Genomic DNA, 26468 nt, shown 5'->3' with positions numbered 1-26468 from the left:
CCAGCCAGCCAGCCAACATTTCAGACACTGATTGGCATGTCACTGGTGTTTTGTTCCCTGCCCCCTCTCCTTTTTTTTTGCATGCCCCCACTGCAGAGCATTTCCTTCGCTTCCATCCGTGTGATTCCGTTCTTCCAGTGCGCCAAAACCGCGCGCTCGTCACATGCCATTCGCAGTTCACGCGGTCAAGTCTCTTCACACATACTGATAGTGCTTGTTAGGGGTGCGACGCAATAGCGGTAGACCTCCACCGCGTTGCACTGTGAAGGATGCCGGGGAGGCCCTTATGATTTTGAGCAGTTTGAAAGTAACCTGTAATGATATCAATACTATTCGAAAATATTAGATTTGATTTGCACCCAATTTTTATTATTGGTGTGCACTTCGCAGCCAAGCATTTGATGATATTAGCACACCTCTGATTTTTACATTTGACATTCAGCACCTTTAATTGCTTCAAAAAGGTGAACAAATGTACATTGCATTTGTTATTAATTACAGTGCAGCATGCTTTACATTCTCTATTTGTTTGCTATACATTCGTTGGTTTGTGGTGACCTTGTGCATTTTTTTTATTTGAAACCTGGAAACATTAAATATACTTCACGAGACCAATTTCAGCTTTCCTTAACGCAACATGGCGGTTAGTTCCTCAATATGGCACCTTACTTACAGCTGTTTTGATACATTTAAGCTTGCGCACTAGCATTTTCTCCGGTAAGCTAGTTACTCCCACTTATTCGAGAGTTAGAGCCTCGAAAGACACAGGAACGGAAGAAAATAAAAACATTGCTGCAGTGGTGTCCTCCAGCCACAGTGAAACCGGATAATTTACTCCCTTCCTTGGGGCCAAACCGTCTTTTGCACAGGTAAAAGGTCGGCCGTCAGCCCGGGAAGTGGTGGCCACGTACACCATCGAGGAGGTGGCCATCGAACTTGTGGTCAAGTTGCCGGCGAACCACCCCCTGGGTGTCGTCACCATCGAAAGCGGCCGTCGAGTGGGCGTCAACCAGAGCCAGTGGCGCCACTGGCTGCTGCAGCTCACCACCTTCCTCACCCACCAGGCAAGCGTCCGCCATCGTCGCCTCTTTCGTTAGATCCACTAGCTGGGCCTTTTTTAAACCCAAAAGGTGTGGCGTTAAAGGTGCACTGAAGAGGAATCTGAACTCGTATTTTTACCACTGGAACTTGATCTACACATACTAAGCGTTCTTGGAAACTTCGAATTATTGCCATGTGCGGCTGATTTCCCTAATTTAAATGGGATTAACATTGGGCTCCCGCCTTTTATTTTTTTTAATTCCCCGCAAACAGTGGGAGGAGTCGACCAACTTTTCACCCAGTCCCGTGGCGGCTTGCCGCTCTGCTATCGGCAGAGTGATACGTAGTGATCGGCGAAAGCAAAGAGTCCAAGCGTGTTTTTATTTCCATGGGCATAATTTGCAGCTACATAGTCTCTGACTAGACCTATTAGTATTCACGGAAACCTAAAAGAAACAAAATAAAAGCGAAAGAAAAGTCGCCACGCGACTTCTTAAAAGGCACTCCGTGCATTGGTTGACTCCTCCCACCGTATGCAGGGAATTAAAAAAAAAAGGCGGGAGCGAGACGTTAATCCGATTTAATTAGCGAAATCGGCCGCACAGGGCAATAAATCGGGAAGTTTCTAAGATTCTGGGAACATGCAGATCGAGTTCCCGCGGCAAAAAGACGAGTTCAGATTCCTCTTCAGTGCACCTTTAAAGGTCTCTTGGACTTATTGCCCACCTCTAGACAGAAACACTACAGTACTAAGAAGATACCATGCCTCTAGTGCAGCGTTCAGCTAAGTATGACCAGTTGCAATAATGCATCAGTGCTAGGGCCACATCTCACCTTTCCTCATCCATTCAGTCCACATATTAGACTGCTGATATGATAGTCCTACTGTACGACTGTGCTTCTAGCTCGACATACTGCTTTTGTATCGAGGAATATGCAGTGCTCTACAGCAGCTGCGCATGCATTAAAGAGCTCTGTCGAGTTTGTAGTAATTCTCGACAGGGCTTCCCGTGCCCTTCCTTTCAGTGCGAATGAATGAATCTGTGAAGTGAGAGTGGATGTGTTGCAGAATGGCTCCATCCTGGACGGCCTGGCCCTGTGGAAGCGTAATGTGGACAAGCGTTTCGAAGGAGTTGAAGAGTGCATGATCTGCTTCTATGTGCTTCACGGCGCCACCTGCCAGCTGCCCAAGCTCTCCTGCCGCACTTGCAAGAAGAGGTTTCATTCGGCCTGCCTGGTGCGTTCTCATCTCCTCTCTCTCCTTACCCCTGTTATATCAAGTGGGCAGTGGTTAATGAATCCTCACATACCAGAACAACGCTGTGGAGTTCCTTAACGTGCACCAAAATCTCAGTACCCAGGTGTCTTATTACTTGGCTTGTGCATAGTAGCTTGAAGTGACCAAGGACTAAAGCTTGATGAATTCGTGGTAATAGGGGAATCTTGTCTGTCCAGGGGATGTGTTGGAAAACCACGGATTCACTCACGTAATTTAGGCCATTGCGTAATTTGCACACTCCTAATTTATTACCGGTATTTATAAAGAAAAACTTTTACTCCCACATTTTATGCTTCCTGCTGTGGCAGACCACCAGCATGCATGCGGGTGCGTGCAAGGTAGGCTTGGGAAGATCGGTGAGGCCACGTTGCCGTTTGTGGCGACAAAAAGTGTGAGTGGTGAAGGGATTCCACCACACCGGCCACGCTGATCAGAGATAGGTGGCACTGCCAGTGCCAAGCTAAAGGGAGGTCGCAACAGGCTTTTTTGGGTGAGAGTGCAAGGCTAGGGCACCGCAACCAGCATGCCCCAATCACCTTGATAACATCACCCCCTTCCCGAGGCACACCAATACACATGTGGAAACAAGTCAGCACCAGCTAAATAGGTATGAAGGAGATAGTGGCGATATAGTGGAGAGAAATACCTGCAGTCATGGCCGCATCGCGTCCTTCGCTTAGGAATTACGCACAGTATTTGGTATATTGCTGTATATAAGGGGACCTTTTTTAAAAAGACGGCCATTCAAAATGGGGGTTCAACTTATTTGCTGCACTGGGTCTAACATTGGTTCGTTAGAGCTGTCAGTAGTAGCTGCCCTGTGTCAGTGCCCATCCGTAGTAGAATATGTAGAGCTCCATGTGTTTTAAAAAAAAGAAATGTGAATTGCTTTTAGTAAAAACAAAAAAGCAACATTTTACTCGGCTCGCTTGTGCTGGCAAACATTGGCTACAGTATATGTTGGTGTTGGCCGTCGCTTTCCCGGATGAACAGTTACGAGAGGAGACTTTTGGTAACCTCTGACGTGCACTGGTATCCGAAAATACCGAACTGTTAGCAATTTGGTTTGTATCCAGTCAGCTGCACTGCACACGAGTGCGGCAGTTTATCTCGTTTTATCTCCATTTGCCTCTGACTGCTTGTTTTGTGATTGTGAGGCACACAGCATGGGGCAGAGTTGTAAGAATGGGGGTATGCGTCAAGTTATATTTGGAATAAACTTTTTTTTTATCCAGCAAGGGATGTGAGTTGGGGGGCTGATATATAGACGACACTTGTACACCTTAAAATTTACATGCTTTACTCAAGAATAAAGATGCCATCCTTATTTTTATTCTTTATAAGCAGGGATCCTTGTAAGCATGCAATTCTGCATTGCTTGCAGCATGTCTTATGCACGCTTTAGAAAACAGTCATTCTCTCATATCCGGGGATTGTGAGGTAGATGTGATTTTGCCATATAAACTAAGTGTGAAAATTCCTTGGCACTAGGCATCATATAAATGTTGTCATAGTGGTGGTGTGAAAGGCAATGGGCGTCACCATTTGTTGGCATTTCTTGGGGCTACAGTTTGGTGTTGACATTGGTTATTGTTTTGTGATAAATTCATCCTTTATAATGCTCTTTTTAATGTGAGGTGTAAGTTATGTAAAAACTAAACATTGGATATTTATTAGTGCTTACTAATACATTTCATTGCTTTCTTTTTTTTCTGATGCAGTTCAAATGGTTCAGCACAAGCAACAATTCTACCTGCCCGCTATGCAGAAATGTTTTTTAAGTACGCCTGCCAAAGATTGTCAGTGCAATCTGTTGAAAATGTTGAAAAGAGCCGTGTTAATAAAAGCATGACAGCTGGAAATGAATGGTCAGTCATGTTTCTCTTTTTAACATCAATTGCTTGGTCTCCCTAATGTGCAGAGGTGATTATTCTTGGAATCATTTCCTGTTTTCGTGTAATATACCAACAGTTTGAAAAGGATTCTTTTGAGTATAAAAATATGATTTATTGTTTTAGTTGGTGCTCTGTCATTTGGTACATAATCTGCCTTGTGATGGTTGGTTCAGGCAAAGGCATCTTGACTTTTTCATTCAGTCACTTTCTTCTTTGTCTTGTCCAAGACGAACTGGATTTAATAACCGTTCCTCAGTATCTGACCTGCGTGGCGATAAGAGTATGCACATGACTAATTAATTGGCGAAATATTTCATGCAAGTTTCTTAGTGTGGTATAGCTCTGCCTTCTTACCCGTAGATAACTTCTTCGTCCGAGTCGTTCATCATAGAAAGGGTTGGATTATCCTTCAGATGAGATTCTGAGGGAGAAAATTTAGTACACATTATGCTCAGGATAACTTCTGATAATAGCTTTGCACAGTTAGGTTTGTTACTACTGTTGGTGATACAGTGGAATCCAGGGCAGAAAAAAATGGGTAAGATTTTGTGAGAGGAGCATATTAGGTAATACTATCGACATTTATCTAAGTGATAAGTAATTGAGGAGTTAGGTTTAAAAGCAGCTAGCTTAACATAGCAAAATGAAATAGCCTTTTGGTAAACCTTTGATCAGTCATCATCGTCAGCCTGACTATGCCCACTGCTGGGCAAAGGCTTCTTCCATGTCTCTTCAATGACCCTGTCCTGTGCCAGCTGCGTATACCATATCCCCACAAACTTTTTAATCTCATCCGCCCACCTAACTGTCTGCCATCTCCAGCTACACTTGCCCTCTCTTAGAATTCAATTGTTACCCTTAACAACCACCGGTTATCTTGCCTTTGCATTACATGCTCCTGTCCAAGCCCATTCCTTCCTCTCGATTTGGACTAGGATGTCATTAACCCGCGTTTGTTCCCTGACCCACTTTGCCCTCTTCCTGTCTCTTAACATTACGCTTGTCACTTTCCTTTCCTTAGGTCGCAATGCTGAATTCAGGACTTTATACTAAATTCTTGTCCGTATGTGCAGTTGTTCTTTTTCTTTTTTTCAGCCTATAGTTGTGCCTAAGCATTGCCACTTTTACAGCTCTACAGTCCAAGTTTTTATTGTGGTGCTGCTGCGGTTTCCTTACCTAGAAAAGCATTTGGTGGTGGTGAGTACACATAGGCCATTGTGTACAGATAAAAGTTGAGCAGCCCATAGAAGGACATGAACTCCGCTGAGCTCCCATATGTGGTTGATAAATCAGCCACAAAATTATCCTCGAGGACAGAAATCCCAAATCGCATCACGGTGATGACTACGCTTAGCGTCAGGACAATCAGCATGAGAGATGTCATAAACTTCAGCCGAACATCTGCAAAGAACAAGTGTTTGCCTTGTGAGTCGTGCCAAGTTTGAGTTTTAGACAATGGCTAGATGTGAAAACTAGCACCTTACCAAAATAAGGCATGGACCGTAGCTCCGTGTATGCCTGTACAACCAGGTAAAGAAGGTAGGCCAGGTATATTGATCCCATGGTAAAGAAAAATATCTTCAAGGCCTGTAATAGGAAGACAACTAAAAATTACAAGAGATACAGCATTACAAGTAATGAGATTTAAAAGCCAATGCTATCATATGCACAGAAATTTCTAAAAAATTTGCTATGATGCAGTAAGTTTAAAATGAGATGGTATACTTTGTCAGTCCATGTTTTTGCTTGCATTGTACGTGGTCTAGCATACACTTTGCTCTGATGTTTCTGTGTTTGCCTTTTTGTGGAAACCCCACATTTTTTTAGAGAAATGTGTCATCTCACGGGATTGTATGTTAGGCTCTGTGGAAAAATGAGCACTGCTAGTGTCAGTGGCATTGCATACAAGGTTTTAGTAGCACTGAATAAGCCTCATCTTGCTTAGCAGTGGTCATGCACAGGTGGTCATGCACGAGAGTGGTACCTCCATGGGCGTCCGGAGGGGGGGGGCAAGGGGGGGGCGGTTGCACCCCCCTGGAAAATCACTCACTCGAACCGTGAGTGATGGCCGCACACCAGGGGCGGTGGTGCGCTCAGTCAAAAGGGTAAAAGCAGCCCCGCATGGTCACATCTGCGAAATGCCGCGTCCGGGCGTGCGTCGTTCCGCCGTTTTCAAACCACGCCATCGTTAGCTCTACTGAAGGGCGACCTGTTCCAGACATACAGCGGCACCGGCGAGCATGTGTTTCGAGCCGCCTTGAGATGGGTGTCTGTTTCTTTGATCTCTAGAGAGATAGTGACACGGAGGCAGACAGTGCACGGGGCATCTTGTTTTCGCCTATGTCGTTACGCCGGTCACCGATGAATTCTTAAGGAGGGAAGGACAAATCAGCCGTGTCCACCCCCGCTTTGTTGGGCTGCTCAGGGGCAAGCGGGCGATGAGTTGGCGCCGCCGCCGCTCGCTGTCTCCTCCGATCCACGTGTAGCGCAGTTCGGTAGAAGCGCCGCTTTCAGAATCTCCGGCAAAGGGGATTAGCTGCTTTTGTTCACGGCGACGCAGTCTCCCGAGGCGCCCCCACACCAGCGTTCTTTGCGTCTTCTGTGAAAACCAGCGCCTTTGGTCAACGCAGCCCGATGGCGCCTGCCTGGCTCGCCTGTCACCTCTGGCTGGGCCTCAAATCACAACAGCGCCCATGTACTGTGCGTGTCAGTGCATGGTAAAGAGACCCAGGTGGTCGACATTACCCGGAACTCTGTACTACTCCATCCCTCATAGCCTGAGTCGTTTTGGGGCTCTGAACCCCATAAAAACACAAAAACAAATTTTCCGACCGGAGTGGCGAGTGTCCCTTCCCCTCGGAAGTTGCGCGGCGTTCCTTTCACCCCCAAAGTGCGCATTCGGGGATACTGCGGCAAGTAAGCCCTCGCACGTGTGCGCGCCTCTGTGTTTGTGCTTGGGTGTTTTTAGTGGCCGGTTGTCAGCGAAGCTGAGAACAACCAAGACAGCGGACGAGAAAACGACGAGCGGCGAGCAGTGTGTGTGGGGTTGCTCGACTGTGCGGATGCGCAAGCAAGATGGACCGAGGTGTATGAAGCTGCGAGCGTGCATTTATCTTGTAAATAAGTTTTCGTTGTATATATAGTCATCTTTTGTTTTCAACGTATGCGTTCAACAGTTTTTCCAATCAATGTGTATGATGACTGTGCACTGAGAGCGTGTAATGAAGCACAGAAATGAATTTATCACCCGTGTAACTACGCAATTCGCCCAGAAAAATCCGAGGCGCCTACAGTTGCTTTTCAAGGAAGACTGACTGAGTGACTGTAGTTGCGTGTTTGCGAACATATTGTGCTGTGTGCTGGTCATCAATCCGGGTGAGTCGAGAACCCGTATGCAGGAAGACTGAGCACTCTTCTCCACGAAGTGATATAGCATCTTTTTGCATTTTTTATTAATTTTAGTTGTTTCTTCGTTGATAAACTCCAATGTACCTCTCCTAGCCGCGCTTTAATTTGCTGTTTGTAATTTTTCTTTCATGTGTGCATTTTGTTTAATTTTTATTTATATATAAATAAATAAATTTACTCCGCAAATAGCGCCTTTTTGCTACGAACATACCCCCCCCCCCCCCCCCGGGGCACCAACGGGGCCCCCCCCTGCAAAAAATTCTGCGGACGCCCTTGGGTACCTCCCCACTCATTTCTCTTGTCATAGCTGACATGGTGAAGCTTGTGCTCAAAATTCTGAGGGAAAGTTCCGGATGAAGTTCACTGCGGAAGATAAGAGGCTGTACACCATCAACAAGAAAAGGAAGGCAGTCCAGAACTGCATGTCCCCCCGCCTTGCTTATGCTTGAAGTGCAAAGTTGGCCATTTTGGAGGTGAAGGTTAACAGAAAAGGTGAAATACCGGGTGAGTTGGTAATTAATCTTGAAACTTGTGCAAAGATATCAAACATCTCGCACAATACAGATTGGCCTCTTTTTTTTTTTTTTTATTAATAACCCTCTGCTATATCCTGAGCACTCATCCCTTTTTCTAGACAGCACTTTTATGTGTTAGAAGACTGGGTGCATCTGCATTCCTTGCAGTGCATGAACAGACTTGAAGAGGGCCAGCCTTTCTAAGAAGCTTGAAGTGGTCTTTAAGATGAATGCTCAGACAGTGCCTGGCCTATCATACATAGCGTCTTCTGCAGGTGAGGGGAATATTTCAAACAATCCCATTCCCACACGCTTTCTTAACAACTTGCTGTACACACATTCCCACTGAGTGACTGCCTGTGTCTTCTTTTTTCAGCAACTCTCCAGTTTTTCACGCTCTATTTCATGTTAGATTTACACTTGTGGAAAAGTGCTCTCCCCAAGAGCTTTCTATTAAGTGCATACTGACCGCGAATCCATGCGTGTCGACCTTGTAGTTGTAGGTGGGGTCCCTGAGCTCATTGTACCGTTGCCACGAGGCGAGCACGAAGGCGGCCGTCCACAGCATGCCCACCACCAGGAGCTTGGGCAGGTAGAAAGTTGCAAAACGACGCTCATTCTGCGCACGAGGATAGGCAATGGCACGGTTAATGCTTTGTCAAATTTTTGACTGCTTATATTGAAGGGGCATGACATGGTCTATCAACAAATGCTGGTTTTACGTTGCAGCTACCAGCTCCGACATTATTATCCGTACTTAAAGGGACACTTTATCAAATCTCTGCAAAACCAATAGTTCGGTATTTTGTGGCTTTGTTGCCGCTTGTGCGGCAGCGAAAGCTGCATTTATTGCTAAGGGATTTGGATTCAGATTTCAAAAATTTTTTCGCCCGATTCTGGTTCAAACTCGGGCAACTCTGATGACGAAATAGCCGAAAAGTGACGTTAACGGGGACTCCGTGATTACTGGCGGTGAGCGATGCAGCCTAGCAGCAGCCGAAACGAGAACTGCTGCCAGCCGGACATTGAAGTCCTCTATCAGCCGTCGTCACTTCATTTACGTTTGCACCGCCGTTACAATGGATCACGACAACGAAGTTCTCTCAAAGAGCTGTGGCTTGCACTTCAGCGACCTCAACGCCACATGCTGTGCGATGCTTTGTAGGGCTGAAGCGTCGGGTCTGCACGATAGTCCCAAGAGCTGAGGAATCGGCAGCATCGGCAGCAAGCCAAGCTACTGGTGTGAAACTTCCCAGCTGTCACTGCCAAGCCACCATCACAACTGATGGGTAGAAATAGTAGAGACTTGGTACATATGGACATACTTAAATTCTGTAATAATAGTCGCCGTAGCGCTGGTTATGCTGTCCAGTGTACACGTCGAGCGGTGTGTTTTGTAATGTGGAGGCTTATGCAACTTTACCTATCCACAGATGGTATCGCTCATGGCAGGTGCACGCCGGTGCATGAACTTTGTCCCAGGAGCACTTAGAGGGGCATTTGGAGGTCCTCTGCTGCTCCGTACTTGTATATCGAGGCACGTCATGAAACCACACAGGCAGAGCTCATAGCCACGAAGCATCGAAACATACCGAAACTCAGCTGGCCGCCTGTTGCGCCGCCAAGTATAGGTTTTCTATGGCTTCCAGCATTCAGGCTGTCTTTTTCCGTTATAGAACACCGAGTGGTGTTAAACACCCAACCCACACACATGCACGCACGCAAAAACGAACGAACGAAGTCTCTCCTAGATACCGCCAACAAAATGTATTTCTGACTTTGCCACATGAAGAGTGTTGCTGAGGCGAAGCATGCTTGTCAGGCTACGTGGGTGTTGAAATGTAAATTTTTGTTATTAGAGATATCATAATGAATTACGTGTATATGGTGTCCTCCTGTTTTCAAAAATATAATTAGTTTCAATATATCTTAATTGATTTCTATATTGTGAGAAAATAACACCTTATTAGGTCATTGCTAGGGTAATTTCGACACTTCCCTTAATTGAAGACTTGCCATACGGAGCTGTGCTATTTATATTGTAATTGAGATACGTCATTGTATCAAAATGTTCACTTATGTCGAAGTACCATAATTATGAAATATAATTAGGGAACATTATTGTGCAGAAAATTTGATATGTTCGACTAAGCCATAAAAATAGCATAGCTCCATAGTTCAGTTCTTCCTGAATTCAACGGCATAAGAATAATTAAAATTGCTCCGTAAAAACATAGTAAAAGCTTCTGTAAGGCTAGTCATATTGGCCAAAAACGCAAAATTGAAAAAATTGCATTTGATGTGCCCACACCAGCCATTTGGGCGGTTGTTGTAGAGGCTTTAAAAAATGGCGGAATGCGTATGTTCTGTGAGAAATTCATAGTACGTAGCGAGTAATACCAGGATGTAGAGAAGAGCACCAGCTTTCAAACAAGACCAAGATGGTGGCTATTAGGTCACGGTTGTGCAAAGCGACGGGCTCGAAGTTCTGCTCTGTATTTTGTTCCGAACTTGCCTTCTTGGTGCTTTAGAGGTATCAACTATGTCGATGTTTTATTAGTTGGAGGTCGAATGAGACCCTGCAACAATGTAGGTAGATTCTTTATAGAGTATATTGAACCCGAATGTGCCATTTTGAACAACCAACATTTCCACATTTTTTTTTTCTTCAGAGATGTGCGTTTCCCTTAAGTATATTTATATTCTTGCTATATGTAAGAATATAGCAAGAATATTTCAATAGAAACAGAGTGAAGCAAGCATATTTATATATAATCTTTTTTTCGCTGAAAAATGTCCCTGAAAAGCATGGCACTCAAGTGAATGGCTGGAAAAGAGCAGTTGTGTGGCTCTTTCTGCATATATTGTTTTTCCTGCAGCAAAAAACGCCTTTATTGTTGAGAGAATAGGTTTTTAAAATTTGATATTTTTTTTTACTGCAACTGGATTCAACTCCGTGATCGCGGTTTAGGAAGTGAATGGCAGTGTAGCCTAGCCTCAGGGATCCGCACCCAAACAGAAACTGTTCTGACGTACCGCAATTTGCTTGTGAGAGTGGCCAGCCCTGATGATACCCATATTCCATTCTTTGAGCTTTGAGCACACAACACACAGGTGTTTTACATTTCGCCTCCTTTGAAATGCAGCCGCAGCGACCGGGATTCGAATCCTTGATTAACTTAATCAAACTCGGTTTTCATGGAAAGAGACTGAACTGAAAGAGACTGGACTATGTAGTCTGGTTACTTTGCACAATAGTGAATACTTTACACAACAGGGAGAGGGTCTTTCCCATCTCCTCCTCGTACCTGCCGAATCCCGTGGTAGACGCAGAGCCAGAAGAGCAGCAGCGCGCACAGAAACGAGGCCTGGAAGATGGCGTCCAGCATCCCGGGTATCCAGCTGTTCACCAGCAGTGACATGGGAAACACCGGGTCTTATGGGAAAGGGAAAAGGTGTAGAAAGTGGGAAAAAGGGGAGAACATCAGTATAGCCTTCATCATCCGCAGGGCTACATCCCAGGATGAAGGCTTTTACCATTGATCTTCACTTATAGCCCTCTTCTGTGCCAGCTGCAGCCACTCTATTCCTGTAAATTCTTTATCTTATCTGCCCACCTCACTGCTTGCCTTCCCTGGGGTGTGTTTATCTTCTCTTGGAATCCACTCGATTACCCTAACTTCCTGGTTCTCTCTTCTCCGGATCACGTAGCCTGCCCATGTTCATTGGCTGTTCTTGATTTCCACTATAGGTAGGGATTGGAGATCTCGGTTTTTATTTTTTGAAAAATCGGGCGACTTTTTTTTCAGTGTTTATTTTGGAATGCAATTTTCAGTTTTTCTTGGCGAAAATTATCTCCCATAGAAGCATAACTAGTTTTTTTTTTTTTTCGGTGACATGTGGCACCCTTGTGCATTCAAAAGTCACGTTTAGTTTATCTTGGCTTGTTCATTAGCAAAAGTAGATTATGTACAAGTAATTAATGCACAAATGGTTAGAAAAAAGTAAAAGCATGGAAGCTGTGTGATGGGGCCCTAGGAGGAAAAAATAAAATTTTTTTTCTAGAACCTAGGCTGTGCCAAGCCCAAATTAACAAGAAAAACAAACGAAAGGAACAAGGAATGAATGCATATATACAAGTGCCTGTCTCTACAAGTTCTGTCCAGTCATTATATAATGTCTGAATAGCACCTTCTGGTTGTGATAAACGCAAGTGGAATCGTTGCTTGCGACACACTCCTCACTCATTCAGTCATGGAAGTAACTCTGAAAGCAGGAAACTCTTAATAAATTAAAGTTTTGGATTCGAAAGCAAGAAAACTTGACTACAGCCAAAATCCAGAAGGATCCAGAGGGTCTGCAATCACATAGCCCAATTGATGATAGTAGCGATGGCAGTGATTGAAGAGCTGCTGAACTGTCACGGAAGCCAGAATATGAAACTTTTTCGTGACGCCTTTGCATGCATGGTTTCGAGTCCACGGTGGCCTGTTACGGTTACGACCGTTGTCAGTGTCTTTACTTGTTTTGCAAAAACTCCTTAATTAAAGTAAGGGCTCTGAAAAGTGATGATAGTCTGTGTGCCACAGCTCTCACCATTGTGGAGCAGCAGGCAGGGCAGCAGGATGGACATCCATTTCTGCTCGATGGACCAGTCCCGGAAGACGAACCTCCGAAGTGTGTGTGCGAACCAGCACTGCGGCCAACGTACAAGTCAGATGTGTTCATTTCTCAGCTCCTTATTCTATGCAAGCTTTAGCGACTGCTTGAAAAGAAGAAAAACTAATTGGACACTACTAAGTAGACATCTAATGTCTGGCACCATTTGCAGTGAACGCCGCTTATACTCTGCTCAACAATGTTACGAGGCCAGTTGGTGTTGTGTATTAAGTACTGTTTTAATGCAATGGCATTAGAGTCCACAGTCCAATTGGCTGATTGGTCAAAAGAGGTCACGTGGCCTTGTGACTTGATTACAATGTGCCCGCAGTGGCAGGTGGAAACCGGCCCTCGGGATTGTGAGCAACATGCCCACTTTGGCAGATGGGAATTAAATTAACGATGGTAGAGAGAGGTCACGAGACCTGGTTGCATCCTCGCAACATCTTCAAAAGAGAACGCAGGAAAAGCAAGAAAGATAGCATGGCAGGATCTCTAATGGTATTGCATTCCACTCTTAAGGTGTGTTAAGTTCCCCCCCCCCCCCCCCCCCCGAGGTGTTTATTTAAATACGCAAGTTTTAAGAGGATTTGGTAGTTTTGGTAGTTCACAGGATTTCACTACATCCTGGGAACTTGTAGTGCTATGTCCGTATATAGTGATGTGTTTCGCAATCAAAACAAACATCCACAGTGCGATGTGGCGAGACAGGGGAGGGTTTATGGAATGCCTTTTGAATACAGTTGTAAGTAATATGAAACTGAACAAACGCTTTGCACAAAATTGCAAATTCTATGGCTGTTTCTTCACTAAACATGAAAACTAGTTAGAAACAGAAACCTAGTTAGAAAACAGAACAAACTGTGCTTGTCACGCATAATTATGATGTAATCAATGAATGAATGCTCAAGCTTTATTCACTCTCATATTGTTCTCGGCTGTGCATGCGGTGTCTCACCATGTTTCGCTTCATTTTGTTTTGTGTCTGGCACTCATCGTCATATACGCTGCGCGTGTGTTATGGTTTTAATATGGTTGTTGAGCGCAGGTATCGTATTGTTGTACGGAACGAAATTTAAGTCTGTGCAATTTACTGCAGCCAGTACACATGGTTTGCTAGAGCTGCAGAGAACTACAAAGTCAAGCACATGTGACCAACTTGCATTTTGCGCAATGTCGCATGTAGTGCGCACTTTTCATGTTTCCAGAGGCTCTGCTGCGGCATTTCAACGTGAATCAAACTGTCATCCGTTTGAAACAAGCACTATGGAGTGCAGAGAACGTAAGCGCTTGGGCCACGTGCGTTTCCTTATAAGGATTTTTCGAAAGAGTAGCTGTTGAAGCGCAACGCCGCCTGCAGTGAGCCGGCGCTTTCTTTGCTTATCCTGAAACTGCACTACTGCAGCTGTAGTGCACGTTCACAATGGGATCTCATTCTGTACAACTAGGTAACGTAATACACAACTAACTCGTTCACCTTCATATCAAGTGCACGTTTCTCCAGACTCACCGTGACGAAAAATGTTGCGAGCAGGAAGATGAACCTGAACCAAATCTCGAGCTGTGTGAATGATGCGTTGTAGCTTTTGTACTGCGGAAAGAAAACGAAAAGAAGTCGAGAGAAGTGTTGTTAACTGCACGAAAGCATAGAGGCATATTTCTCTTCGGCATATGCACCGTGTATCATGGGAATGCGCCTTCCGACAGCGTGCAACTTCCAAATACCACTTTGATTATTCAGTGAACAGCATGTGATGGAACCCATTTTTCCGCCTTGCATGCGGAGAACATCATGTACACAGTCAGCTGCAAAGTATATGCAGAATACAATATTCGTACAATGCAATGTTTTTTTGACACTTTCGTACTCATCCCTGGACAGAGAAATGCATTGTTTCTCGTGCAGACTAGTGCAGGGTAGCTGCTCCAATAAAACATTGCTTGTACGCACAAACTGCATGTAAATTCTGTTGGACTTTCTTTTTTTTCTCTGCAGCTCACGTTCAGGAATCATACATGTTGGCATGTCTCGCTTGGAAGGTGCCAGCAATACGTTAAGAAGACTGAACACTTGTTCATTTATTTACGATTCTGTGAGCCCTCGCGGCTTTTGGCAGGGAATCAGCGTCACACATGACGTATGCTGTGCGAAAAGCCATTTCAAACACTGTTAAAAGCAACAGTACGGGGGCATTGCGCTTTTTGTTGCGCTAGCACAACAAAAACAATGGACAGGGAAGGATAGATGATACGGGCGCCGACTGACAACTGGTAGTTTACTGGAAAACACCAATTGAAATGTGTAAAACACGTGAAAAAAAAAAAAATTCAGGGGGGGCATTTTGTTGAGGCGAAAGCCTTAAGCGCGGTGTTGCTGCTTGTGTCACTGAAGCGTTGTTAAGATGTTAGGCTTCGCCTCTAAGAGTGAAACGCGGTAGCATCTTGCAACGCTGCCAGGGAGTCCACAGAACAGCATCGCCCGTTCGGTTCTATGCCTTGCTCGTTGGTAAATTGGTTTTTGAGGAAAGGAAATGTATCTGTCTCGCATCTCTCGGTGGACACCTGAACCTCACACCGTATTCACTGATGCGCCTTTGTTCGTTCTAAACCATCGAGCTGGCATGGCGGAGTGGTTAGCGTGCTCGTCTCGCTCTCCGGAGACCCTGGTTCAATTCCCCAACTCGACCAACTTCCTACTCGGTTTTATTTATTTCTCTGGTCAGACTAGAAAGGTTAATTAGGCTAATTGGTTAATTAAGCAATTAACGAAACTCAGACCCATTTACTTGAGCATCACCATACGATCCCTTTAATTGGTTACTAGCCAAAGTACAATTGACCTCGTTTGAAATTGGCGCACTGTGACGTCACGACCATTTCAACCAATTCAAAAGCGTGACATTTCTGTCGACAACTCCTGCTTACAATGATGAGGCATTAAAGGCTTCCGCCTTAACATATTTCACGCGTTTTCTGGTGAACTACCAGCTGTCAGTAAGCGCCCGCATTTCCTGTTCTTCACTTCACGGACACCGCGGTCACCAGAGCAGAAGCGTGAGGAGAGTGGAGCATGGGTAGGGCGTGTCACAATGTGATTGTGATGGCAGCTGGATCACCCCAGCGCTAGCTGAGCGTTTTTACGGCCAGCGGAGCGGAGCGGACGAGCGCGGACGCCACTGCGCATGCGCAGTGCGCTGGGGCGGCGAGCGCGTTTACGGCGGCCCGCTGGGAGGCCTTCCTCAGCGGAGCGCGCGAGCGTGTATGGGTATTCAAGATGGCGGCCGCCAGCACGACCGCTGGCAACGCTGTTTCGTCGGTTACGACCGCGGCGATCTTCTATCTCAGACCATTTAAGTCTCGACAGGAGTAGCGGATCTTGCAATATGTTTTTCGGCATCTTGGAAACGGATATAAGCAGAGCAGAAGCAACTAAAAAAGCGCGCGAAAGAACAACTGACCTGGCGGTTAGCACTTGGCTTCATTTTCGTAGCGTCGCAGTCGCAAACATTTTTTCTAACACAAATATTCCTCTACTGCATCCAAAACACCCCTATTTTAAACTAGTATAGAGAAAACAAAAGAAAATTTCATTTATTCCGCAGTTATAGCATAATAAAAACAAGCCCGACGCGTATTCATATTACGCTAGCTCCAATTCTCACCACGAGATGGCGCAACAGAGCGCGCCGATCTTTTCCGCTCGGGCGGGTTCCGGACCCGCCGAGCTAAAAGTCTTTTCTCGCTCGACGCTCCGCTGGTGTATCCGCTGGGCCGCTCAGCGCCGCTGGCCGTAAAAACGCTCAGCTAAAACTCTCTAATGCCAACGCGTACTCTGCAGCCGCCACGGTGGCTTATTGGTTATGGTGCTCGGCTGCTGACCCGAAAGACGCGGGTTCGATCCCGGCTGCGGCGGTTGAATTTCTTTGGAGGAGACATTCCAGAGGCCCGTGTACTGTGCGATGTCAGTGCACGTTAAAGAACCCCAGGTGGTCGAAATTTCCGGAGCCCTTCACTACGGCTTCTCTCATAGCCTCAGTCTATTTGGGACGTTAAACCCCATAAAACCAAACCAAACCGCTACTCTGCCTTAATGATTGTCCGTGATTAATTTTTTCTTCTACGGCTGCATGCATGGAGTCTTCACCTGTCTTGCGCATATATCCTAGGTGATCATTCGATCGAGGAAAGTCGCGGACAGCCCTTGCTGCAAAACAGGCGCTCCTCAAAATCGACGCGCTTACATGGAACGTGACGTCATCGATGTGATACTTCTCGTCGATGGTCTCCAGGCCGTAGAATGTGACGGTCAGCAAGTACCGGGAGTAATCCAGGAAACCCAGGTGCAGGACCGTGAAGGCGTCACATACCTGCGATTAGCCGGTTCGATTTAAAATCGGTGCCGCTTCGTGCGGGTATGCGACAATTTGCACCGCACTTGCCTTCTTGGAGCAGATGAGCTCGCGCACTCGAATGTGCGGCCGGCCTGCGCCGTAGGCGTTGACCACGTGTCCCTTCGACGTGATCCCTTGGATGTTGATTTCGAGGTGGAACGCTTTCCGAAACGTCTCATCCTCTGCGCAAAAGGGGGCACAGGCACGACCGGCAGATCACTTACTCTATTCTACTATGCACGGTTTGGCACCACTTAGTCACGCGAAAGAAGTAACGAGAATGTTAAACACCACGTACGACAACGGCATCATCTTTGGCTTGGCTTTACATCTGTATTACCTGATTTACCCAAATGCATAAGGCCAATTTACTTGGCAAGAAGCCGCCGCGGTGGCTCAGCGGTTATGGTGCTCGGCTGCTGACCCGAAAGACGCGGGTTCGATCCCGGCCGCGGCGGCTGGAATTTCTTCGCAGGAGACATTCTAGAGGCCCGTGTACTGTGCGATGTCAGTGCACGTTAAAGAACCCCAGGTGGTCGAAATTTCCGGAGCCCTCCACTACGGCGCCTCTCATAGCCTTAGTCGCTTTGGGACGTTAAACCCCATAAACTAAACTTGGCAAGAAAAGACGCTGTGGGCAGTATTGATCTTGGCCAGCACAGCAAAACTGTTTAAATGGGACAACCGAAAAGAGAGGGAAAAAATAAAGGTGACAGGGTGGCTATCACTGTGTAATGCGAGATCCAGCAACAGCTTTAAGGTATACTTATATTTTACGATATGTTGAGGTAGAGAATATCAGAGCGACTTTTTAGTTTTCCACGCGTACTCGTTCGTCGACTAGCTCTCCTTTCTAGTCCGCCGCTCTAAGCGCGTGGCGCCACATGATGGCACTCTCCTCTGGCGTTGCGTTTACGCTCTTGCCGTACCCTCTTGCTCCCACGGTAACCACCCGCCTGGTGGTTCCCATGACAACGCACCCACCGCTTACGCCGACTACTACTACCACTACTATTACTACTACGACGCGATACGCAGTAACGGGCGTTCAACAACTGTCGGTGTAAAAACGAGTGTTATATTTGTATTTGTGTTAAATTTTGTACATCTGCGTCTCTGACCGGGCTATATAAAAAAAATAGAGAGAAAAACAATGGTTGCTGGCTGTACAATAATGGAGAGGTGTTTTGTGCTTTAGCTGCTAGAGATGCGACTGAGGGATTGCGTTCTGCAAGGACACAATCTCCAGGTGGTCGCAGTTATTCCGGGGCCCTCCACTACGGCACCTATCTATCTTTATTCTTTCGTTCCTCCCTTCTCTCACGGTGCGTTTGAGGTGCCCACCAAAAAGTGAGACAGTTACTGCGCCTTTTCTCTGCAGTCCAAAAGCGAGTCTTTTAAGGTGTCGAATGAAGTCCGCTTCTATGCGGAAAAATGTCGACTGCGGTGGTTGGAGTGCCGCTTTGTATGAGGAGAGATATACATCGTACAGGAAGCGTTGTGCAATCCCTAGGGTAAACGATCGCAATATAAGCCCACGACACCCCTACTTTTGCATCGTCCAGTTATCTGTTATCAACAAATGTACGTGAAGTCGTACCATCCTCTTCCTTTGTGGTGATTTGCGCGATGACCCAGAGCTGCTGACTGTACGCCGACAATGGAGGGGTCTTTAGTACAAATGGCCCCGTCTGAAAATTAAAAAAAAAAATCAGAAATTAGTAAACTGCCACTATATGCATGTAAATGATTTTTAGGCACACTCTTGGCAGATCGAACATTGCAATACAGCTAGGAATATTCGCTGTCGTGCTGCCGCGCAACCCTTGAAACCGCCGCGCATTTCTGCATCGCCTGAACGCGAAAAATTACAAATGCGCAAGCATGCAGCGTAGTTGCCTCAGTCATAAAAAGAAACCATGACCAAGGCATGTCCGCGGTGAATATCTGATTAACTAGCAAGCGCCAGTCAACAATAAAAAAAATGTGAAAGGTCGGGCGTCATCAGTGACTGCCGATGGATAGTCGCTTTGTTCCGGTCCCACAACATGCATTTGATGAACAAGCACATGCGTAGACGTCTAATTTTTTACAACCACCCAGTTTCATTGGAACCAGGAAAATTTGACTAAATGCTCACTTGCGTGCGACACAGTCGATCACGTTTTAAGCTTAATGTGTGGTAGTGCTCATTTCTTGTTCCCACTGATGGCCTTAAATTTATCCCTCTGCATTTTCTTTTTCTTGCAATGTCCTCGTTCACTCCCACGGGAGAAACAAGTGTACCATAATTTTCATGGATGACCACACGTTGCAGGTTTATCCTGCAGTGTATCTCATCTTTCTCTCCTGGCCCATGCGGCATAACTGAGGAGGCTGTAACCTCGTTGAGCATAACATTTTTGATGTACTTTTGGGGCGAAGTTACCGTATAAGTTACTTAGGCATGAGGTATATATGTCAGGGTCAGCACCTTTTGAGTGTTTCTGTGCTTCATGTATTGCGCCTGTGAACGCGATTGACAAGAGCGAACAATCAATTGCAATACTTATCTGCTTTGCGTGAACGTGCTGACGAGGAACTCGATTAAACCGAAGATTCACCACGCAAAGCACGAGGGAATGTTAGCGGTGTGGGTCTAGTCAAGAAATGATAAAAACTTGACGTACGGAAGTATAGAAATATTGGAGAAAGATAGTAAAAAAAGGAGAAAGAAAGTCTTCGTCTGCAGCCATCGTCTGTCGTGTGCGGAGAGAGTGAAAAAACTTTTCTGCGACGCAGTACCGAGCGTCGAGGATGTGCTGCGCCACAGTCGCCAAGGTCAAGTCAGCTGCATGGTCTGAGTGGGAAGAAAATTGCAACTTGTAAGGGCTGGCTTCAGTTTGGGCAAGTTGACCCATTGCTTAATACTAAGTACAGAGTCGGCGCCGGGGACTTAGGAACAAGTTGCACAAGGCACGGACTAAGACGCTCACTGACGCCAGTATATGTTTTTGTCCGGATCTTATGTAATGAGCGGCTTCAGTGTTCATTAAGCACTGCAGGTTCTCCGTCCTTTCCTGGAATTCAATCACAGCTAGCTCCCTTCGGTCATTCGGTTTACAAAGCCTTCGTCATCCCCGCAAGTATTCCACTTACGGCCATGTTGAGCTTGGTGGCGTTGTCCCCGGGCGTGCCAAGCTCGGAGGCTGAGCGCACCACGGTGGTGGTGATGGGCGGCCCGGCGAGCCCGATGAACAGGCACAGACAGAGGCAGGCGAAGAACACCAGGAACATGACCACGAACTCGCGCTTGTGCATGGTGTACAGTCGCATTTGCACCGACCTGCGGCGCGCACCGAAAGAGTGCTATCGCTCGGTGTGGAAGATAGCTTGAATTCAGCCGAAAGAGCGGACTCGTGTAATCCTGAACTTCGCACGAGTATATGACCTTTTTTTTTTATGGTACATTTTGCCTAGTATGAAGTTCTGGGATGATACTTGTGTGGTTTGTCCGAAAGAGAAAGAAAGGCTGATGTCCTTCAGGGAGAAATATGGCGATACCCGAAGTTGAGACATTTTAACATGTGTCTCGTTGCAGTGGCTGAGCGGCTATGTCATTCTGCGAGTAAAAATTCAAAGGGACACCTAATTCTATTAGGCATTGACAGTGCGATAGCATTAGCACCTGTTGATACCTTTCCGGAAGTAACTTCCGGTCTGGTAACATCACTTCCCTCCAGCCAATAGGAATGTCCCGGTCTGGTGACGTCACTTAAATCTATCTAGTATGAATGCTCCGGTCGGGTGACGTCACTTCCCTCTAGCCAGTGGGAATGTTCCGGTCTGGTGACTTCCCTCTTGCCAGTGGGAATTTTTCGGTCTGGTGACTTCCCTCCAGAAAATGGGAATGTTCCGGTCTGGTGACGTCACTTCCCCGCATCCAATGGGTATGTTCTGATTTGGTGACATCACTTCTCTCTAGCCAATCAGCGAATTTTATGACTGACGACGCATTTTGGTCCTGTGGCGCTTCTTATGCTATCGCATTAAAACTTTTCCGCTGCTTCTGACAGTGCCTTGTTTTGTGTTTCTTACTCCTGTTTGTCTTATGTAGTGCTAACTACATCCAGTGAAATAGCATATGAAGTAGCATGAAATGAAATAGCACCGGCTTTTCCCAGCATGTTGAAATTGAAAAGTTCAGCTAACCTAGTTTGAAAAGTGTGCTTCTCCTCAGCAATCCTCTTTGTGCGGCGAAGCCAGAGGTGCAGAGCGCATTTTTGTCGATGTTTAGGCGATATTTAAGATTAAATTTCTTGAAGTGATAAAAACGAACGTCCAACCAGACACGTGGCGTCATCAGATGACGGAAAGAAAGTACTTTCTAGACGCGAGCATGTATTTTGCGGCCACAAACTGAGCCACCATCATGGATCCCGCCGCAATTACTTCCTGTAAATAAGTCCCCTGTCACACTATCATCTATAAACATGAAGTGCTAAGGCGTGTTGAAACAGGTATTCCAAGCATGAGTGGAACATATAGACAGCGTTTGTGCACCCAGGGATAGTGAACAAGCCACATGAACGCAGCGTTGACACAGAGAAGCGCGTGCATTTGGAAAGTTCTTGCTGAAGTCACTAGTTTTCGTACTTCAGTTTATTAATAATAATAAAAAAAGAGCAGCACTTCATACTTCAGTCTGTTTCTCTTTGGGGAAACGGATTCACAAAAAAGGCCTTCTTCATGCAATGCTTATAGGAATATTGCCACACAAATGCATATGCGAACATACACAGGCACACTAACAACTTTATACCATTACTCTTTCATAAATCGCTGTATCACCGCTACCTCTCTCGCTCTCTCAGACAACGTGAGTTATCCGGAAAGCTCAGAAGCGCTCAATGCATTACCAGCGACGTGTATCACAATACATTTTTTTTTCATATTTGTGATTACTAAAGTTGGCCATTGGTTATCGGTCTTGTCACACAACACACCAACAACAGGCATTGTTCTGTTCGCATGGTGAGGTTATGTCGTTCGAGCCCCTTAAAACATGCTCGCACGCACTCTTGACGTACAGTCGAGGACAGAAAAACATGGACCACGCTTCGGCGGTCAATCTTCTGCGGTGTAACCAATCTAAAAATAATGTACGTTTGATGCATATGCAAGTAATATTTACTTTTGCCTTTGCACATAAAGGTAGCAAACATTTCTATTTCCGCTACGCAACGCGACAGAAGAGTTAAAACGCAGAAGCGTGGTTCGTATTCTTCTGTCCGCTACTGTACGCCTGGATCCCTTACCCATTTCTTGAAGTCGCCAAAGTTAGTGCTGCCTGGCATATTCAATGCCAGGCACGCCATTGCGGCCGTAATGGCAATCACTGGTGGAGCGCCATCAGGCACTTCAGCATATTCTTATGCGCCACTAACATCAGAACATAAATTGCACATAGTTACAATCACAGACACTCCCATCAGAGTAACTGCTAAATGAACTAACATAATTGGTTATTAGGTTTCATTACGTTACGTTTTGGTAGTGTGGGGGAAATGTGTATTTTGGGTTTACGCCTGATGCTGTCTTAATGTAGCACTCTAGAATCCTCAAACTGCACGCATTGCAAGAACAGGGGTCTGAAGCCACTGACGACAATATTTGTGTACACAAGAGCAATGAGACCATGTGTCTGTGGATCGATTTTGTGATAAATCCTCACTGACAAAATTTCGATGAGAACCGGTGTGAGGGGGCCTGCAAGCATTGCATGCTCAAGAAAACGAATGTCCATACTAAGGAATACGTCGGAATACACACTTGTAGGCTTTTCAGTGAGACAAAAAAATTTAGCTTGCCGGCTTGCAATCGCGTGTATCATCTATCCAGGTATGCAGTGGGACCTCTTAGAATATCATGCATTAGAATACAAGTCTCCAGCTTAGGAGGTGTGTTGGTGCATGAACGTTTCGGCTTTTCAGCTAGACAAAACTTTTATGCCGATGTGCAGTCGCAAGCTGTCCAGCTTGGCAGTGCCATTTTTTGAGTTCACCCGTGTATGTATGGCGGCACCTCTAAACAACAACGTTTAGCTACAACGGTTCATTTTCTCTACATATAGTTTAACTACAAGATTATTTTTTTCTGCACGTTTGCAAATTGTGAAATGAAAATGTTGAAAAAAGGGAGTTCGCGTGGTCACTATAATTATTACGCTTATCGGACACCGAAAAGGCCGTTTTGACAAATGGCTGCAACGGTCAAGACCTGTGACATGTGTTGTGGCGTCTCCTCCGCAACTCTTGCACTGCACAACAATAATCCGCAACTCGGACTTTTCTCCACATCTTTAACATTTTGCATTACACAATGCACACGACAGGGATTCGGCGGGCTTCGATTGCACCGCCCATATTCGCTTTCTCACATCGCGTTATATAATTCCCACCGCGAGTGTTATCGAATGCGGGCCGGACGGACGTTGTAATGCGTTGTCAGGTGTAGAGGGAGTGAGCAGTTAGTCTGATTGAATGGCGTTTTGTTTGTTGTGGATGGTCACCGAAACGTGCATGTTAGTGTAGCATCGAGTCATCCTGTCCACGCGCCTCTTATACGTCGACGCCTGAGAAGCGTGCTTTGCCTTTGCAACACTCTGTGTGCGGCAAAGCCAACTACGCAGCTCACGTCCTGCCAATGGGTTGTATATTTCCACGTGGTGAAAGAAAGATATGGGTTATGAGAGGTGTTGTAGTGGAGGGAAGGCATTATTTTCGACCATCGGTGGTTTGGTAATGTGAGCACCTCCATCAAAAATTCGGCCGCCGCAAACCCGTACTCAGCAGCCGAACTCCATAGCCACTGTGCGGAGCCCCCCACTACGACACCTATTTCTCTCTTCCACCTTTCCCTCCCTCCTTCTTCCCTTTTCACACGACGCGGTGTCCATCGAGAAGTGAGACAGTTACTGCGCCATTTGTTTTTCTAAAAAAAAAATCAAAACCATAGTCACTGATCCACCATGGCGGGGTCGACGTTGCACGCGCAACGGCCTTACTGCCTCAAGATTCACAATAACTATTTAGAAAGTCGCGTCTTCAAACGGTTATAATAATGTATTTGTTACAGATGACAGCAGGACGAACTCTTAAGCTGTTCAAGCTGCCCACCCACCATACGGCAGCGCGGTTTGTAATCGCACGCCCCTAAATACAGCCTTGAAAAGTGAAGTAAATCTTGTCTGAGTATGGTAAAAGCGTGACAGCAACAGCTGTCCCTACCGCTTAGTATGCGGAGTAGCTAACCGCTGTCGACGGCCGCACGGATAACTGGGATTACGTGAAGCGCTGGGGTGGTTTGCTCACGCCCAAATGCGAACGATAACGCACTAGTATACGGCTGTTTCACACGTTACATTACCTTGTCCTAACCAGTCATTCTCAGCACGTTCACCATAGAGACGCGACGAGCTTCTCTGCGCGTGACAGAGAGAGAAATGCTAGCGCAGTTCCTGTTAAACTTATTAGCGTCTCCCCTAATGGCTAGCTCCGGGAAGGCGGGATGTCGGCGGTACACAGATAACACTCGCGGCTATTTCTGTCTTCCCTCAATCTCCGTTATTGAGCGCCGGTGCTCTCCAGAACTGTCGATAGCATCTGTGTCTCCATTGCGAGGCGGCTCGCATCAAAGCGGAACCAGTAAAGATCGCTTGATAGGCAAACAGGAAGTCATTTGGTAATGGAGTGACCGCAGGGCTCGCTTGTCAAGCTGGCTACACAAAGGGAAGGCTCAGTGCTCCGTTAACCACGAGTTACAGCCATCCGCGACGAAACAACGATCACCATGGTCACAGCTAGTGGTAGGCGTCCTTGTCATACAGATTAATGAACGGTACACACAAGTGTGAATCCTTTGCAAGCTCCACGGTCCTGGGATAAGGCCAGATATAACCTAAATTTAGGTGACCATGTAAACAAGCACTAATTGCGCGCAATCTGTGTTGCCAAGTTACGAGGAAACAACCGACCTGCGCGAGCGATCGCGCGTAAAATATGTTTCCAAGCACCCGGGGCCGCGCTTGGAGAGCGCCGTGCTGCACATTTCCGCGCGCCAAGACGCGCGATCCTCTGTCTATGGACCCGCTGCAGCAGCGGTGCGCGAATGGAGAGACGAGGGTCTCGACCCACCTTTCGCACCGGTCATGGTAGTAGGCAGGGGCGATGAACTTGCCGAACTGGCTGCAGAAGAAACCAAAGTGCGAGAGCATGTAGCGAGCCTTGAGCTTCCAGCTGGCCACGTTGAAAGTGCGGCCTGTCTGACCGCTCGGGTGGTAAGGCATGCCGCGCTAGCGCCGCCGCGACCCGGGGGCTGGGCTTCGCGACCAGCAGGAGACGCGCCTTCTGCGCAGCGCCGTCGCACGACCAGCGCCCTTCGTTCTTCGGGGAGCGGTGGCGTCGCCGCGGAGGGGGCGACGATGGAGCGGGACGAACGCACGCGACGGCGGGTTAACCACACACACAGACACGCAATGTGTGCGGAGAAAGTGTGCGTGCGTGAACGTGTGCGTATGTTACAGGAGGCGCCCCTATAGCCTTATAGTGTCGCTTCTCATTCTCTCGTCTTTAGCCGCTCTCTCTCTCTCTAATCAAGCTCTCGCGCGCGGGATCGATGCGTTCGCGCATGCGCTGTCTCGTCCTCGCGCGCGCGTGTGGGCGTCGCGGGTCATACAGTTTGGCGGAACGCGGTGTTTGGCGTCGCAAGTTTGGCGATATGCAATTTTCCAGTGTCGCCGACTCTAAACATGGCTTCGCATACGTATTCGTCGGGAATAATCTTCGGTAGGGTGTGTTTCGATCAAACTGCGGGCCTCTTTGGGTGCGTTTGGTTTCTTGAGTGGATAGAAGACGTGTGTCTCCGCGAGGTCGTGACGAAACAGCTAGCAAGGCGTTATTAATGATCTTACGTATTCTTGGCAACCCTGTGTTGTTAGAACCGGGACATATTGGTAAGACGAAGCTGATTACACAGATAAGGCCACATGAGACTGTCTTGTTCATGGAATTAAAATATAGTTTCTTAGTGCTGAGCTGGTCGCGCTTTGATCATCTGCCAAAATTTTGTTCTGCGAGCTTTTCTAACGGATTATGCTAGTTATAGGTCGACAAGCACCGCGTTGATCCTTACGTGCTTGGAATTTTTTTTTGTTTGAGGAAAGGAAATGGCATAGTAACCCTAACTTATTGGTGGACACCTCAACCACGCCCTGAGTGAAGGGAAGAAGGTGGGAATGAAA

General features: G+C 46.6%; 2 protein-coding genes across 2 annotated transcripts in view; one reads left to right on the top strand and one right to left on the bottom strand.

The window, feature by feature from the left end:
* Ltn1 (E3 ubiquitin-protein ligase listerin) overlaps positions 1-4182 on the top strand; it is a 39856-nt gene extending 35674 nt beyond the window's left edge. The window contains exons 29-31 of the mRNA XM_089570570.1: positions 870-1064; positions 2111-2278; positions 4042-4182. Coding sequence (XP_089426696.1) covers positions 870-1064; positions 2111-2278; positions 4042-4101 — 423 coding nt within the window. The 3' untranslated portion in view covers positions 4102-4182. The remainder of the gene's footprint in view (positions 1-869; positions 1065-2110; positions 2279-4041) is intronic.
* A 126-nt stretch (positions 4183-4308) lies between these two features.
* On the bottom strand, positions 4309-26193 carry LOC149358487 (transmembrane protein 181). Its single transcript, XM_089570571.1, has 13 exons — positions 25363-26193; positions 20327-20513; positions 18789-18879; positions 17237-17370; positions 17039-17164; positions 14308-14388; positions 12735-12834; positions 11447-11574; positions 8608-8757; positions 5700-5802; positions 5392-5616; positions 4570-4636; positions 4309-4479 (listed from the first exon to the last, which is right to left on the bottom strand). Exons 1-13 carry the CDS (start codon positions 25512-25514, stop codon positions 4413-4415), a joined length of 1611 nt encoding a protein of 536 aa, XP_089426697.1. The 5' UTR covers positions 25515-26193; the 3' UTR covers positions 4309-4412.
* Positions 26194-26468: the final 275 nt, after the last annotated feature.

This window comes from Amblyomma mixtum, chromosome 2 (assembly GCF_055824585.1).
Source record: "Amblyomma mixtum isolate Tamu chromosome 2, ASM5582458v1, whole genome shotgun sequence".
In the NCBI taxonomy this organism is placed as follows: Eukaryota; Metazoa; Arthropoda; class Arachnida; order Ixodida; family Ixodidae; genus Amblyomma; species Amblyomma mixtum.
Note: the sequence above shows the minus strand (reverse complement) of the source record. Positions and strands in the feature narration are given on the sequence as shown.